The 15,531-nt window shown below is 44.7% G+C and overlaps 2 protein-coding genes across 2 annotated transcripts in view; one reads left to right on the forward strand and one right to left on the reverse strand.

Moving 5' to 3' along the window:
• Window positions 1–15,531, reverse strand: part of LOC137217573 (homeobox protein ESX1-like) — a 33,685-nt gene that overhangs the window by 14,405 nt on the left and 3,749 nt on the right. The window contains exon 3 of the mRNA XM_067724595.1: window positions 12,577–12,622. Coding sequence (XP_067580696.1) covers window positions 12,577–12,622 — 46 coding nt within the window. The remainder of the gene's footprint in view (window positions 1–12,576; window positions 12,623–15,531) is intronic.
• LOC137217574 (homeobox protein ESX1-like) overlaps window positions 1–15,531 on the forward strand; it is a 36,980-nt gene that overhangs the window by 5,087 nt on the left and 16,362 nt on the right. The window lies entirely within an intron of this gene.

Below are 15,531 nucleotides of genomic sequence, written 5' to 3' on the forward strand. Positions count from 1 at the left end.
CCATCTCCTTCTTTATAACCATCCCAAGGCTCCAGAGGATGAATGACCCTTTTTAGTCATCCTTGGGGAAAGCTTTTGTTTAAAAATCCAACCCACTCCTATTGATTATTTACTGTAACCAAAGATGGGTTTTTCAAAATGGGGACCGTTCCCCTCAGTATGATTTTAAAAGGCACCCACTTTTTCCTATGCTCAACTTCCCCCATAACTAAGGTGACACCTGCCCAATGAGTAGGGATTAGTGGCAGCTGGAGCTGACGGTCAGTTGTCAGGACGCAGACCTCCCAGGCACAGTAATAACAGCAGGGACAGAGTGCAGTTGGTCAGCTCCACCTGCGTGTAAGAGTGGGGGAAATAATAGGAAAGGTGGGAGGGGAGAGACAAAGCCATATGCCAATCCAGAGCCTGGCACATAGTCGGTGCTCGCTCTTGGGGGGGAGGGCGGCTGAAGGGAGCGCCTTCAGCTACATATCCTAAGATACTTTAGCAAGAAGGAAATAGCTTCTCCTGATGCACTTCCAAATCTTCAAGGCACCGAGAGCTCCCTGCTGCGATTTTTCATGTCTGACATGAAATGCTCAATATACTAATCAATCTCTTTTTCTCTCTGCTTGAAGGCTTGGTTTAAGAGTAAAAGGGCCAAGTGGAGGAGACATCAGAGGGCACTAATGCTCAGAAACGTGCCCCCCGTGCCCCCTGTTGTCGTCAGCTTCTGTGAGCCCTGCCCTGCCGTCTCGCGTCAGGAGCTGAATTCGTTATGCGATCTTCTGGAGCCACTGCTGATGGACCTGTCCCTGCTGCCCAGACCGCCCGTGCCACCAATGCCGCCCTTGCCGCCCATGCCGCCCGTGCCACCCATGCCGCCCATACAGCTTATGTGGCCTGTGCACCCCATGCCACCAATGCCACCCGTGCCACCCATGCCGCCCATGCAGCTCATGTGGCCCGTGCACCCCATGCCAGCAATGCCGCCCGTGCCGCCCATGCTGCCCGAGCCGCCCCTGTGGTACGTGCAACCCATGCTACACATGATGCCCATGCAGCCCTTTCCTCCTATGCTGTTGCTTTCTCCACCCAGGCTTCTTCCACACTTGCTTCCCTGTAGGTGCCCTCATGCGGCATGGCCTGGTCCCTAACCATCGGTGATCCTACGGGAGCACTAGTTTCCTCTTAAATGGTGTCCATGACAGTTTTTTCCAAAGGGCCTTTGAGCCAGTTTCAAATTCTGCATACCTCACCACCAAGAGCAGTTCCCCAAATGCCTGCAAAGTATATTAAATAGAAGTAGAGACCTTGACCCACTGTTTTAGGGCATGTTTTGTATTTTCAATAAAGTTGTGAGTCCTCTGCATATTTGTTCTCTGTGTCACATGGGGTTAGTAAATTTGATAGAAACGGCTAAGCCAACTCCATTCAGACCGAATGCCCAGGAGGCCTCCTTTCATGCAGTAACAGCCCTGAGTCACCATCATAGGCCATGCACATCTCAGAAGTTTGCCAGGTGCCCGTGAGGGGTTTACACAGACCCACCTGTTCTCTTCCACCCTCTCCCCCAGCACCCATGCTCCCCGCATGCTGCCCCATCGGGACCACCTAGATGTGCAAGACGGGTGGTGTGAGTCTCGAATGGGAGAACAGTGTGTTTCAAAGCAGGCCTGAGGCCCATTCATGGTGACCAGCTCAGGTACAAGGAGGACTCCAAGGGACACTTCTGCAGTGACTACTCATAGGGCTCTATGGAGGAGAGGGAGCGGGGCACCGTCGGCTTCTCTCCCAGTTCTGTTCACCGCCTTCCCTGTTGTGGAGGGCACCTGGGGACAGAAACCACGCTAGCGGAGGGGGAGGGGCCTACCTCTGCGAAGGTAACACAAGAGGAGACTGTCCAGGCCCGCATGCGGCTCTTCTCACCCCCTCTCCCCCACCCCCAGATGCGGAAAGCATATCATAGCTCCTTCCGCAGCTCAGAGCTGACGGATGATGTGGCCTTCAAGTGTATTTTGTCACCTTCAACATCCTTGGGAGAACTCTGGTTCCAGCTAATTCAACACTGAAAGGGAGCCTCTTGGGTGAGTGTTGCCTGAAGCCAGGAGGTGGTGGTCCCTGAGCACTGATCCAGGATAATCACTTTATTTAAAAGAAGCAGGTAGGGCTTCCTTGGTGACGCAGTGGTTAAGAGTCTGCCTGTGGGAAGATCCCACATGCCGCGGAGCAACTAAGCCCGTGCGCCACAACTACTGAGCCTGTGTGCCACAACTACTGAAGGCCGCACACCTAGAGCCCGTGCTCCACCACAAGAGAAGCCACTGCAAAGAGAAGCGCCGCAACTACAGAAAGCCCGTGCAAGCCACAAAGACCCAACACAGCCAATAATAAAATAAATTCATTTTAAAAATAAAAATAAATAAAAGCAGCAGGTATGGGAACATATGTATATGAAAAACGGATTCACTTTGTTATAAAGCAGAAACTAACACACCATTGTAAGGCAATTATACTCCAATAAAGATGTTAAAAAAATAAAAATGAAAAATAAAATAAGAGCAGCAGGTAGACCTTATGTTTGTTCACGGGGCCTTCTTCAAATGGAACTGCCAGGTAGAAAACACACACGGACACACACAGATACTACACAGGTGTGCACCCTATAGCACATGTCTGTGATAGAAGCACAAACATACCCAGAAAATACCCGGAACACAAGCAGAATTGGCTTGTGTTATTAAAATAACCCTTCTGAAATGTATCTAGTGGCCTGTTGTCCTTGCCTTCGGTTATTTCAAGTTCGATGCTGAGAAAGAACGTGTGTCCTTGTAGCTGACTTTGGGACCTGCTGGGTGGGAAGACTTGCCGTGTTGCCTTCAGATGTTGTCTCTTTACCTGATGCTTCAGATGCTTTAGCAGCCTTTTCAAGCTGTCCCTCACTCTGGGCTGCCTTTTCTAAGTCCTTGGGATAGTTAAGCTGGTATTCCAGATAGCTTATGTTCCTGGTCTGTTGATCCAGGAACGTTTTCATGAAGCGTGAGAGTTTGGTTTCTGTATTTTTAGAAGCCGAGGCCTTCAGGTGTTGCAGGAGGTTGTTTAATGCGTTCTCCAACTGCGGAGCAGACTCTACGGCTTGTTTGCCAGTTCCCTTGTGTTGTGTGGCCATTTTAACAATATTATAAGTGTCTGCTTATTTAGGCTATATTTACACCAGTTGGATAGGTACCTTTGAGCTAACGGGTCCCGGTCTGCTGTGAAGAAGTAAACAATATAGAAGCAATATACAGAGTTTATCTTTGGCTCACTTGTATTACACCATAAAGAATCATGTAACATTATGCTCTATCTAGAAATAGATTATAGCTAGTTAGGAGAAATGATAGTATCATTTTAATTCCTAACAGTAACCATCCGTTATAGGTACTTGTTTGATGATTAAATCATGAGTACAAGCAGCCACCTGTCCAAATCTGTTTTGGCTCCTTACAAAGTGATAGCTTAGATTTGTTTGTGGCCCACTATCTACAAAGTGTATTCGAGAAGCTGAATTAGCTTTTTTTTATTACATAATTAATTCATCAGTACATTTTATTTCAAAAGTTTGATAATACACAGAAAAACCCCAAAGTTCCACTTCTCCAAACCCCAACACCCAGAAGAGGCAGAGGCAAGCCTGCAATCCTACCCTTGGTTTTTCTGCTCCCCTACTGATTTAAGCAAGTGAGTGTTTTGTTTTGGTTTGGTTTCGTTTTCTGGCCACACCATGCAGCTTGCGGGATCTTAGTTTCCCGACCAGGGATTGATCCAGGGCCCCTGGCAGTGAAAGCGCCGAGTCCTAACCACTGGACCGCCAGGGAATTCCCAGCAAATGGCTTTAAACACCTGAGACTCAACTTCCTCATCTGTGGAACGAGAAAAATAGTTTCTGTCGCATGTTGGCTATTTTATAAAAAGGACTTGACTTTATTGTTCTCTGACTCACTGAAAGTACTTTATATAATGATCCAGATGATTATCGCTTGACCCTAGTCTCCTGGGTGTAGGGTACAGTTCTTTCATTTAAAGTGGTATGTTATCAGAAAATGAAAAATTATACATCCATATTATTCTTTTAACATTAGTGATTATAAAATCAAGTCCAGTTTATTGATCTAGTAAGAGAAATCTGAGATTTGAAAGCACTTTCTTCTCTTCCTTTTAGAATGATTTGGCTTGGTTTGCTTTTAAACTCAAATATTTTATTAGACTTTTTACATGTATATTTTGTAACTTTGTAAATCCCCAGGGTCCCATTCAGTTCTTTTGTCACCTATAAATCTTAACATATAATGGCACATAGAGAAAAAAAGAATGAGGTACTAACACCTCCTACAGTGTGGGTGAACCTCAAAAGCATTATGCCAAGTGAAAGAAGCTGGCAGCAAAGGTCACATATTGTATGATTCCACGAGTATTAAATATCCAGAGTGGGCAAATCCAGAGACAGAAAGCAGATTAGTGGTTGCCAGGGGCTGGAGGAGGGAGGACTGGGGAATGACTGCTGAATAAATAGGGGTGTCATTTTGGGGTGATGAATACGTTTGTCTGCTTTTATGTGGCTGCACCAGGTCTTAGTTGCGGCATGCGGGATCTTTGCTGCCGCGTGTAGGATCTTTAATTGGGGCATGTGGGATCTAGTTCCCTGACCAGAGATTGAACCCAGGCCCCCTGCATTAGAGTGCAGAGGCTTAACCGCTGGACCACCAGGGAAGTCCCGATGAATATGTTTTGAAACTAGATGGTGGTGATGGTGGCAGAACATTGTGAATGTTCTAAATGCCACTGAACCATACACTTTAAAATGGGTAATTATATATTATTTGAATTTTACCACAATTTTAAAAAATGATATAAGAGGAAAATAATTGTTGTGGATAGACTGTGATAAAGGGTATGAGTGGAATAAGACGTGGGACAAGGCGTCAATTTGACTGTCCTAAGCCTCTTTTAGGTATTGGTGTTCCCCTAACCCAATCCCACTCTCATTAAATCTTAGTTTTGTTTGCTTGTTTGGGCACCTCTTGTTGTCCTCTTGGATGCACCTGGTGATAGCAGAACAAATATTGAGAAGAAAAGCCTTCAGGTATAAAGGGGCTACATCTAAAATTAGGTAATTAGTCCTTTTATATTTTTAATTCTTTCAGAAATTTGTGTCAACTTTTGAATTGTGAGATGCTTGATGATATTTTTATCTATGGAAAAATGAGATCTAATGCCCAGAGTTCAAGGTCAGGTAAGAGCTTAAAACCATATGCTACATTTGGACTTACGTTTTTATACTGAAATTAATGCAGATGATGCAAGTAAGACTTTAAATGGGCACAAAAAATGTGACCTATGTCATGGCAGCATTCCATCTGAGGTCTCACAGTAGTTAAATCCCTTAGGATAGTCATGAGACAATCAAAGCCAGAGGACCAATGAAGCCAGTTGTTACAATTCAAAATAGCCAGTTTGCGAGAAATTAGAAGTTTTTGAACAGAGTTAGAAAATATAAAGAGGAACAAAACAGAGATGAAGACTATAATAACTGAAATGAAAAATACACTAGAAGAAATCAACAGTCTACCCTGTCTTTACATTCCAGATCAGTGAATGCAAAGACAGGGTAGTGGAAATCACTGAAGTTGAACAGAACAAAGAAAAAAGAATAAAAATAAATGAGGACAGTTTAAGAGATGTCCAGCATACTAATATTCACATTATAGGAGTCACAGACGGAAAAGAGAGAGAAAGAAAGGGGCAGAGAACATATCTGAAGACATAATAGCAGAAAACATCCCTAACCTGGGAAAGGAAACACACATCTAGGTCCAGAGAGCACATAGAGTCCCAAACAGGATCAACCCAAACAGGACCACAGCAAGACACATTGTCATAAAAATGGCAAAACTTAAAGATAAAGAGAGAATACTGGGGACTTCCCTGGTGGTCCAGTGGTAAAGAATCTGCCTTTCAACGCAGGGAACTTGGGTTCAAAACAAGTGAATAAACATTACAAAACAGAAATAAAGTCACAGATACAGAGAACAAACATGTGGTTGCCAGACGAGGAAGCGGGTGGAAGAAGGAAAGAAATAGGTGAGGGAAATTAAGAGGTACAAATTTCCACTTGCAAAATAAATGAGTCACAGGTATGAAATGTACAGTGTGGGGAATATAATCAATACCTATGTGATATCTCTGGTGACATATCATAACTAGACTTATCGTGGAAATCATTTTGAAATAGATAGAAATACCCACTCACTATGTAATAGGAACTAACTGAGTGTTGTAGGTCAATTATACTTCAAAAAGAAACACACAAACTCATAGAAAAAGAGATCTGATTTGTGGTGGGGTGGGGAACGGATGAAGGCAGTCAAATGACACAAACTTCCAGTTATAAGCCAAATAAGTACTGGGGATGTAATGCACAACACGATAAATATAATTAACACAACTGTATGTTACATATGAGAGTTAAGAGAGTAAATCATGAGAGTTCTCATCACACACAAAAGTTTTTTTCTATTTATTTATGTATCTATATGAGATGATAGATGTTCACTAAACTTGTGCTAATAATCTCGTGATGTATGTAAGTCAAAACATTATACTGTACACCTTAAACTTTTAGTGTTGTATGTCAATTCTATCTCAATAAAACTGGGGGGAGGAAGGAAATGCTACATTTCTTTACGAGGTAGTCCAAAATAAAGGTGTCATTATCCCACCCAAATAAAATAAATAAATGAAAATAGCCAGTTTCCCTCTAGCACCTGACTATTAAAATGCACAAAGGAAAAGAATAGCAAGACCTCCATCAAGGAACATACCAAGAGGCAGTTTCAAAACTTGCCATTTGCACAGAAGTGTCCTGGAGTCACGAGGGAAGATGGTGCCCAGGACAGCTCTTGAGAGTGACACCTTCAGCAGGAGCTGTAGGATTGGTTTCGGGAGCCTGGGCTGAAGCCTCGACAGCTGATGGCTGAGGCCATTCAGGTCTCGGGACTGAGGTTAGAATGGGAGCGAGAGTGGTGGCTAAGCGTGGAGCCTGCGGCTTTGCTGGGCTTGGGGAACTGCAAAGAAAGGCTGTGTTTTTCTTCATCCGGAGGCAGGATGCTGAAACCATCGTTACTGCGTAAGAAGGAGGCGATTCCGATCTCAGAGAAGATCTCAGGTGTCCAGGTTCCAAGAACCCTCTGCAGTGCTACCGCCCAAACCTGACTAGCCGTGGAAACGGTTTTTGGTCCGTCAGCAAAACTCTTCCTCGGGCTGGGGTCATCCTACCAACAAGAAGGGTTGTGTGTGCCTGTGTAAATAAACTGGCGATGCAGCATGGACACGGCTTCAGTTCTGCATGAGCCCCTCCCCGTCCCGAAGACCAGAGTGGACAAGGACACACGTTTTTTCCCAGCATCGAACCTGAAAAAACCGAAGGCAAGGACAACAGGCCACTAGATACGTTTCAGAAGGGTTATTTTAATAACACAAGCCAATTCTGCTTGTGTTCCGGGTATTTTCTGGGTATGTTTGTGCTTCTATCACAGACATGTGCTATAGGGTGCACACCTGTGTAGTATCTGTGTGTGTGCGTGTGTGTTTTCTACCTGGCAGTTCCATTTGAAGAAGGCCCCATGAACAAAGGTAAGGCCTACCTGCTGCTTTTATTTTATTTTTCATTTTTTTTCTTTTTACATCTTTACTGGAGTATAATTGCTTTACAATGGTGTGTTAGTTCCTGCTTTATAACAAAGTGAATCCGTTTTACATATACATATGTTCCCATACCTGCTGCTTTTATTTATTTTTATTTTTAAAATGAATTTATTTTATTTTTGGCTGTGCACAGGCTTTCTGTAGTTGCGGCGCTTCTCATTGCAGTGGCTGCTCTTGTGGTGGAGCACGGGCTCTAGGTGTGCGGCCTTCAGTAGTTGTGGCACACAGGCTCAGTAGTTGTGGCGCACGGGCTTAGTTGCTCCGCGGCATGTGGGATCTTCCCACAGGCAGTCTCTTAACCACTGCGTCACCAGGGAAGCCCTACCTGCTTCTTTTAAATAAAGTGATTATCCTGGATCAGTGCTCAGGGACCACCACCTCCTGGCTTCAGGCAACACTCACCCAAGAGGCTCCCTTTCAGTGTTGAATTAGCTGGAACCAGGGTTCTCCCAAGGATGTTGAAGGTGACAAAATACACTTGGAGCCCACATCATCCGTCAGCTCTGAGCTGCGGAAGGAGCTATGATATGCTTTCCGCATCTGGGGGTGGGGGAGAGGGGGTGAGAAGAGCCGCATGCGGGCCTGGACAGTCTCCTCTTGTGTTACCTTCGCAGAGGTAGGCCCCTCCCCCTCCGCTAGCGTGGTTTCTGTCCCCAGGTGCCCTCCACAACAGGGAAGGCGGTGAACAGAACTGGGAGAGAAGCCGACGGTGCCCTGCTCCCTCTCCTCCATAAAGCCCTATGAGTAGTCCTGCAGAAGTGTCCCTTGGAGTCCTCCTTGTACCTGAGCTGGTCACCATGAATGGGCCTCAGGCCTGCTTTGAAACACACTGTTCTCCCATTCGAGACTCACACCACCCGTCTTGCACATCTAGGTGGTCCCAATGGGGCAGCGTGCGGGGAGCATGGGTGCTGGGGGAGAGGGTGGAAGAGAACAGGTGGGTCTGTGTAAACCCCTCACGGGCACCTGGCAAACTTCTGAGATGTGCATGGCCTATGATGGTGACTCAGGGCTGTTACTGCATGAAAGGAGGCCTCCTGGGCATTCGGTCTGAATGGAGTTGGCTTAGCCGTTTCTATCAAATTTACTAACCCCATGTGACACAGAGAACAAATATGCAGAGGACTCACAACTTTATTGAAAATACAAAACATGCCCTAAAACAGTGGGTCAAGGCCTCTACTTCTATTTAATATGTTTGGCAGGCATTTGGGGAACTGCTCTTGGTGGTGAGGTATGCAGAATTTGAAACTGGCTCAAAGGCCCTTTGGAAAAAACTGTCCCAGACACAATTCAATAGAATGTCGCGGCAGCTGAAGGATCTCCAAAGGAAAGGAGGGACGCCATGCCACATGAAGGCACCTACAGTGAAACACGAGTGGAAGACGACAGGGCGGAGGAGGCAACAGCAAAGGAGTAAAGGGTAGCATGGGTGGCACGGGTGGCACACGTGGCACGGGTGGCATGGGTGGCACGTGTGGTATGGGTGGCATGGGTGCCCCGGGCAGCAGAGGCTGCTCCAGCGGCACTTGCTCCAGAAGAACGTGGACCCAATCCAGCTCCTGAAGCAGAATGGCACTGCAGGGTTCACACACGCTGACGACAGCAAGGGGGACCACGGACACGTGGGGCACATTTCTGAGCATTAGTGCCCTCTGATGTCTCCGACACTTGGCCCTTCTACTCTTAAACCAAGCCTTCAAGCAGAGAGAAAAAGAGATTGATTAGTATATTGAGCATTTCATGTCAGACATGAAAAATCGCAGCAGGGAGCTCTCGGTGCCTTGAAGATTTGAAAGTGCATCAGGAGAAGCGATTTCCTTCTTGCTAAAGTATCTTAGGATATGTAGCTGAAGGCGCTCCCTTCAGCCGCCCTCCCCCCCAAGAGCGAGCACCGACTATGTGCCAGGCTCTGGATTGGCATATGGCTTTGTCTCTCCCCTCCCACCTTTTCTATTATTTCCCCCACTCTTACACGCAGGTGGAGCTGACCAACTGCACTCTGTCCCTGCTGTTATTACTGTGCCTGGGAGGTCTGCGTCCTGACAACTGACCGTCAGCTCCAGCTGCCACTAATCCCTACTCATTGGGCAGGTGTCACCTTAGTTATGGGGGAAGTTGAGCATAGGAAAAAGTGGGTGCCTTTTAAAATCATACTGAGGGGAACGGTCCCCATTTTGAAAAACCCATCTTTGGTTACAGTAAATAATCAATAGGAGTGGGTTGGATTTTTAAACAAAAGCTTTCCCCAAGGATGACTAAAAAGGGTCATTCATCCTCTGGAGCCTTGGGATGGTTATAAAGAAGGAGATGGTATTGTGAGGGAGGTTTGGTCATGGGGGGCCCAGGGACTTTGTGGCTTGTCTTGCTGGACACCGGCGGAACTGAAGCCCTGGACACTGCCTTAATATTAGACTATAGGGGTAACAAATGCTTAGACGAACTCACCCAAATTTACTAAAACTCTTAAAATCTTTGCCCAGACAAGAGTTTGGGGGGAAAGAGGCATACCATTGTCACCTCTGTCAATTCTGCACTCTCCAACCTGCCCCACCCTCCAAACCTTCCTGGGCTCAGGACCAGGTCAGCTCACTCCACTCTGGCTACAGTTGCAGGGCCTTGGAGCAGAGCCTCTGGTGCCCAGCAAGGTTGCACCCTCTAGGAGCTGCTAATCAACCAGGAGATCCCCATCCTGTCCCTTATGCTTAAGTCAAGAGGGTGCAACCTGCATTTTAGGAAGACAGCCGACAACCACGTGAGTGAGGGGTCACAAAACGGCTCCCCTCTAAATATCTGCCAACTATTAACAACTGAAAGTAAAACCTGTCCTGTGGACTCCACTGCTCCCTCAGCATCTCAGTTAATGGAATTGTGCCATATTTAGTATTTTTGGATGTTTCCACTCGGCAAATTTTACATGAGACCAAGGGCCTCCTCTCTCTGTCACCCCATCTTCCCTCTCCCATCTTAGTATTTGGGTCCTTCTGCTGCATGAATATGTAGTCGAGAAAAGCCAGTGTAATAGAGCTCATTTTGGGGGGTTCGAGCGTACCAATGGTCAAATCTGCATAAATATAAGCAATGTGCAAAGCTGGCTATGTGAGGTTCAGGCTGACACTACTTCCATATTTCCAATACTGGTTTCATAAAACAGCTCCTACTGTCCTTGCAAACCAAGGGAGGGTGTCCATTAAATGTTTCTTTGGGATGCTCATGCTGTAGAGTTTGGAAACAGATGAAAACATTCTCCCGTCTTCTTCATTTGTTTCTTGTTGCTCCTTTTCCCTTCAGAACTCCATTAAGAGACCACTACGTAAACCCAGGAGAAGCAAGCCACCAAAACTTCAGTTTCTCTTTTCCTCTGAGCTTGCTTTGCCTGCTTGAGAAAGCAGAGGCCTGCGCCTCCCAAGCCCTGGCCAGACCTGACTGTGAGCCCAGCCCGTGGCCTTAGGCCGCCAGCACTGCTTTCCAGACCCCACCACCACCTCTGCAGCCCGTGTCCATCACTGCCCTCACACACGCTCTCTGCAGCAAAGCTAGTGAACCCATCCAGATTCTTCTTTCCTTCCTTCCTTCTTTCTTCCTTTCTATCAATCTTGTGTTTTAAAAAAATATTCCTCTTCCACAACAAGCGAAGCCACTGCACTGAGAAGACCGCGCACCACAACGAAGAGTAACCCCGGCTCTCCTCAACTAGAGAAGAGCCCACGCACAGCAACGAAGACCCAACGCAGCCAAATATAAATAAATAAATATATTAAATATATATATATATTATATATATATATATACTCCTTTGATACAACTTACTGTGTTCTATGGACAAATAATCAGCTTCTGTGCCATGAGCTACCAACTAGTAACCACTACCTGAATGAATGAGCAAGTATTTCAAATTAACACAGGTAAGCGACTAGCTGAGAGCCAACCACTGACCATCACAAACAAATTCTTCAAAACCAATCCCTCATAATAGTATGAAAACGGAAGAAAAAAATTCTTAGACATTAGAAATTGCTGAAAATAATATTCACTGATACATTCGGTAATTTCATAATGTTGAATTTACGCAGTATCTCCAAGACACATATCAATAGTATCCAATTATTCTCAAACCCGTCCACCTTTTGAGGTCAGTGGAAATTTATTCAAATTTGTTCTTTTTGTTTGTTTTATTGTTTTATATGTTTAGACAAATTCCTAAAGGTTGCAAACCTTTCCCCCCCCATCATACTGCACAACCTACTATGTTAGCAATGTTTTCAGGCTGCACATCAAAAAATTTCAGAAAATTAAAATTTACGGCTGAAACTCTCTACACTGCTCTACCAAACACATAAAAACAACAGCAAGAGGACCAGGCACTTGGAATTTTAAGCTATTCGCCTCCCCATCAGTCTCACCTAAACTACACATATATTAGTTGCTCACATGTTGTGTTCCGAGGTGAGTTATTCCCTTACCCAATTGCCTGAATACTTGTAAATTCACTCCTTATACAAAGAGCTTAGGCCTGGCTTTAAAACTTTTAAATAATTTAGTATACTTGAACCCTCTTCTAACCCAGCTATTTGGTGCATTAATTTGAATAACTGCCAAGTCAGAATCAGCCCCAACATGATTCCACAGAGACTTGTCCCCTAAGGGATACCAGTTTTGGAAGGAGTTTAACTTTACTGAAGATACATATATTCTGGCCCCAAAGCCCCAGAAGTCCAAACCTTATTTCCAAAACATCGACAAGTGTACAAAAACACACCAACTTGAGAATGTCTAGGACAAGGTATCCAATTCCTAAAGCAGGTTTTAGATTGGCTGCCCTGCCAAGTTGCTTTTTTCAGGTTTACTGACCCACACTCTGGCTTCAGTCACTCCCAGGCGTCTTGCAAGCTCCTTTCTGAGGGGAAAAATGTTGAAAATATTCAGCATTTGACATTATGGATGAAATGAAATATACAATGCACATTTCATGCTATGTTAAAATGTTTATTCAGAGAGTAACCAAGATGGTGACATAGGAAAAACCCTGAGCTTACCTCCTTCCATGGGTACACCAAAATTACAGCTATTTACAGAGCAACTTTTTTTTTTTTTTTTTTTGCAGTACGCGGGCCTCTCACTGTTGTGGCCTCTCCCGTTGCGGAGCACAGGCTCCGGACGCGCAGGCTCAGCGGTCATGGTTCACGGGCCCAGCCGCTCCGCGGCATGTGGGATCTTCCCGGACCGGGGCACGAACCCGTGTCCCCTGCATAGGCAGGCGGACCCTCAACCACTGCGCCACCAGGGAAGCCTACAGAGCAGCTATTGATGAGAATGACCTGAAGACTAGCAGACAAGAGCTTCCACAACTTCCACAACTCTCACCACTATTATTATTCAACATAGTTTTGGAAGTCCTAGCCACGGCAATCGGAGAAGAAAGAGAAATAAAAGGAATACAAATTGGAATAGAAGAAGTAAAGCTGTCACTGTTTGCAGATGGCATGATACTATACATAGAGAATCCTACAGATGCCACCAGAATACTACTGGAGCTAACCAATGAATTTGGTAAAGTTGCAGGATACAAAATTAATGCACAGAAATCTCTTGCATTCCTATACACTAATGATGAAAAATCTGAAAGAGAAATTAAGGAAACACTCCCATTTACCATGGCAACAAAAAGAATAAAATACCTAGGAATAAACCTACCTAGAGAGACAAAAGACCTGTATGCAGAAAACTATAAGACACTGATGAAAGAAATTAAAGATGATACCAACAGATGGAGAGATATACCATGTTCTTGGATTGGAAGAATCAACATTGTGAAAATGGCTCTACTACCCAAAGCAATCTACAGATTCAATGCAATCCCTATCAAATTACCAATGGCGTGTTTTACAAAACTAGAACAAAAAAATCTTAAAATTTGTATGGAGACACAAAAGACCCCGAATATCCAAAGCAGTCTTGAGGGAAAAAAATGGAGCTGGAGGAATCAGACTCGCAGACTTCAGAATATACTGCAAAGCTACAGTAATCAAGACAATAGGGTACTGGCACAAAAACAGAAATACAGATCAATGGAACAGGATAGAAAGCCCAGACATAAACCCACGCACCTATGGTCAACTAATCTATGACAAAGGAGGCAGGGACGTACAATGGAGAAAAAGACAGTCTCTTCAATAAGTGGTGCTTGGAAAACTGGACAGCTCCATGTAAAAGAATGCAATTAGAACACTCCCTAACACCATACACAAATATAAACTCAAAATGGATTAGAAACTTAAATGTAAGACCGAGCACTATAAAACTCTTAGAGGAAAACATAGGAAGAACACTCTTTGAGATAAATTGCAGCAAGATCTTTTTTGTTCCACCTCCTAGAGTAATGAAAATAAAAACAAAAATAAACCAATGGGACCTAATGAAACTTAAAAGCTTTTGCATAACAAAGGAAACCATAAACACGGCCAAAAGACAACCCTCAGAATGGGAGAAAATATTTGCAAATGAAGCAAGTGACAAAGGATTAATCTCCAAAATTTACAAGCAGCTCATGCAGCTCAATAGCAAAAAAACAAACAACCCAATCCAAAAATGGGCAGAAGACCTAAATAGACATTTCTCCAAAGAAGACATACAGATGGCCAAGAAGCACATGACAAGCTGCTCAACAGCACTAATTATTAGAGAAACGCAAATCAAAACTACAATGAGGTATCACCGCACACCAGTTAGAATGGGCATCATCCGAAAATCTACAAACAACAAATGCTGGAGAGGGTGTGGAGAAAAGGGAACCCTGTTGCCCTGTTGGTGGGAATGTAAATTGATACAGCCACTATGGAGAACAGTGTGGAGGTTCCTTTAAAAACTAAAAATAGAACTACCATATGAGCCAGCAATCCCACTCCTGGGCATATACCCAGAGAAAACCATAATTCAAAACGACACATGCACCCCAATGTTCATTACAGCACTATTTACAATAGCCAGGTCATGGAAGCAACCTAAATGCCCATCGTCAGATGAATGGATAAAGAAGATGTGGTACATATGTACAATGGAATATTACTCAGCCATAAAAAGGAACAAAATTGGGTCATTTGTAGAGATGTGGATGGATCTAGAGACTGTCATACAGAGTGAAGTAAGTCAGAAAGAGAAAAACAAATATCCTATATTAATGCATATATGTGGAACCTAGAAGAATGGTACAGATGAACCAGTCTGCAGGGCAGAAATAGAGACGCACATGTACAGAACAAACAAACATATGGAAACCAAGGGGGGACAGTGGGGTGGTGCTGGTGGTGGGATGAACTGGGAGACTGGGATTGACATATATACACTAATATGTATAAAATGGATAACTAATAAGAACGCACTGTATAAAAAAATAAATAAAATTCAAAAAAATAAAAACGGACATCACTAATCATCAGAGTAATGCAAACCACAACTACAATGAGATATCACCTTAGAATAGCTACCGTCCAAAAGACTACAGGGACTTCCCTGGTGGCGCAGTGGTTAAGAATCCACCTGCCAGTGCAGGGGACACGGGTTTGAGCCCTGGTCCAGGAAGATCCTACATGCCACAGAGCAACTAAGCCCGTGCACCACAACTACTGAGCCTGCGCTCTAGAGCCCTCGAGCCACAACTACTGAGCCCGTGTGCCACAACTACTAAAGCCTGCGCACCTGCAGCCTGTGATCCACCACAAGAGAAGCCACCGCAATGAGAAGCCCGTGCACCGCAACAAAGAGCAGCTCTGGCTCACCTGCAACTAGAGTAAGCTCGCGCACAGCATC

This window comes from Pseudorca crassidens, chromosome X, assembly GCF_039906515.1.
Source record: "Pseudorca crassidens isolate mPseCra1 chromosome X, mPseCra1.hap1, whole genome shotgun sequence".
NCBI lineage: Eukaryota > Metazoa > Chordata > Mammalia > Artiodactyla > Delphinidae > Pseudorca > Pseudorca crassidens.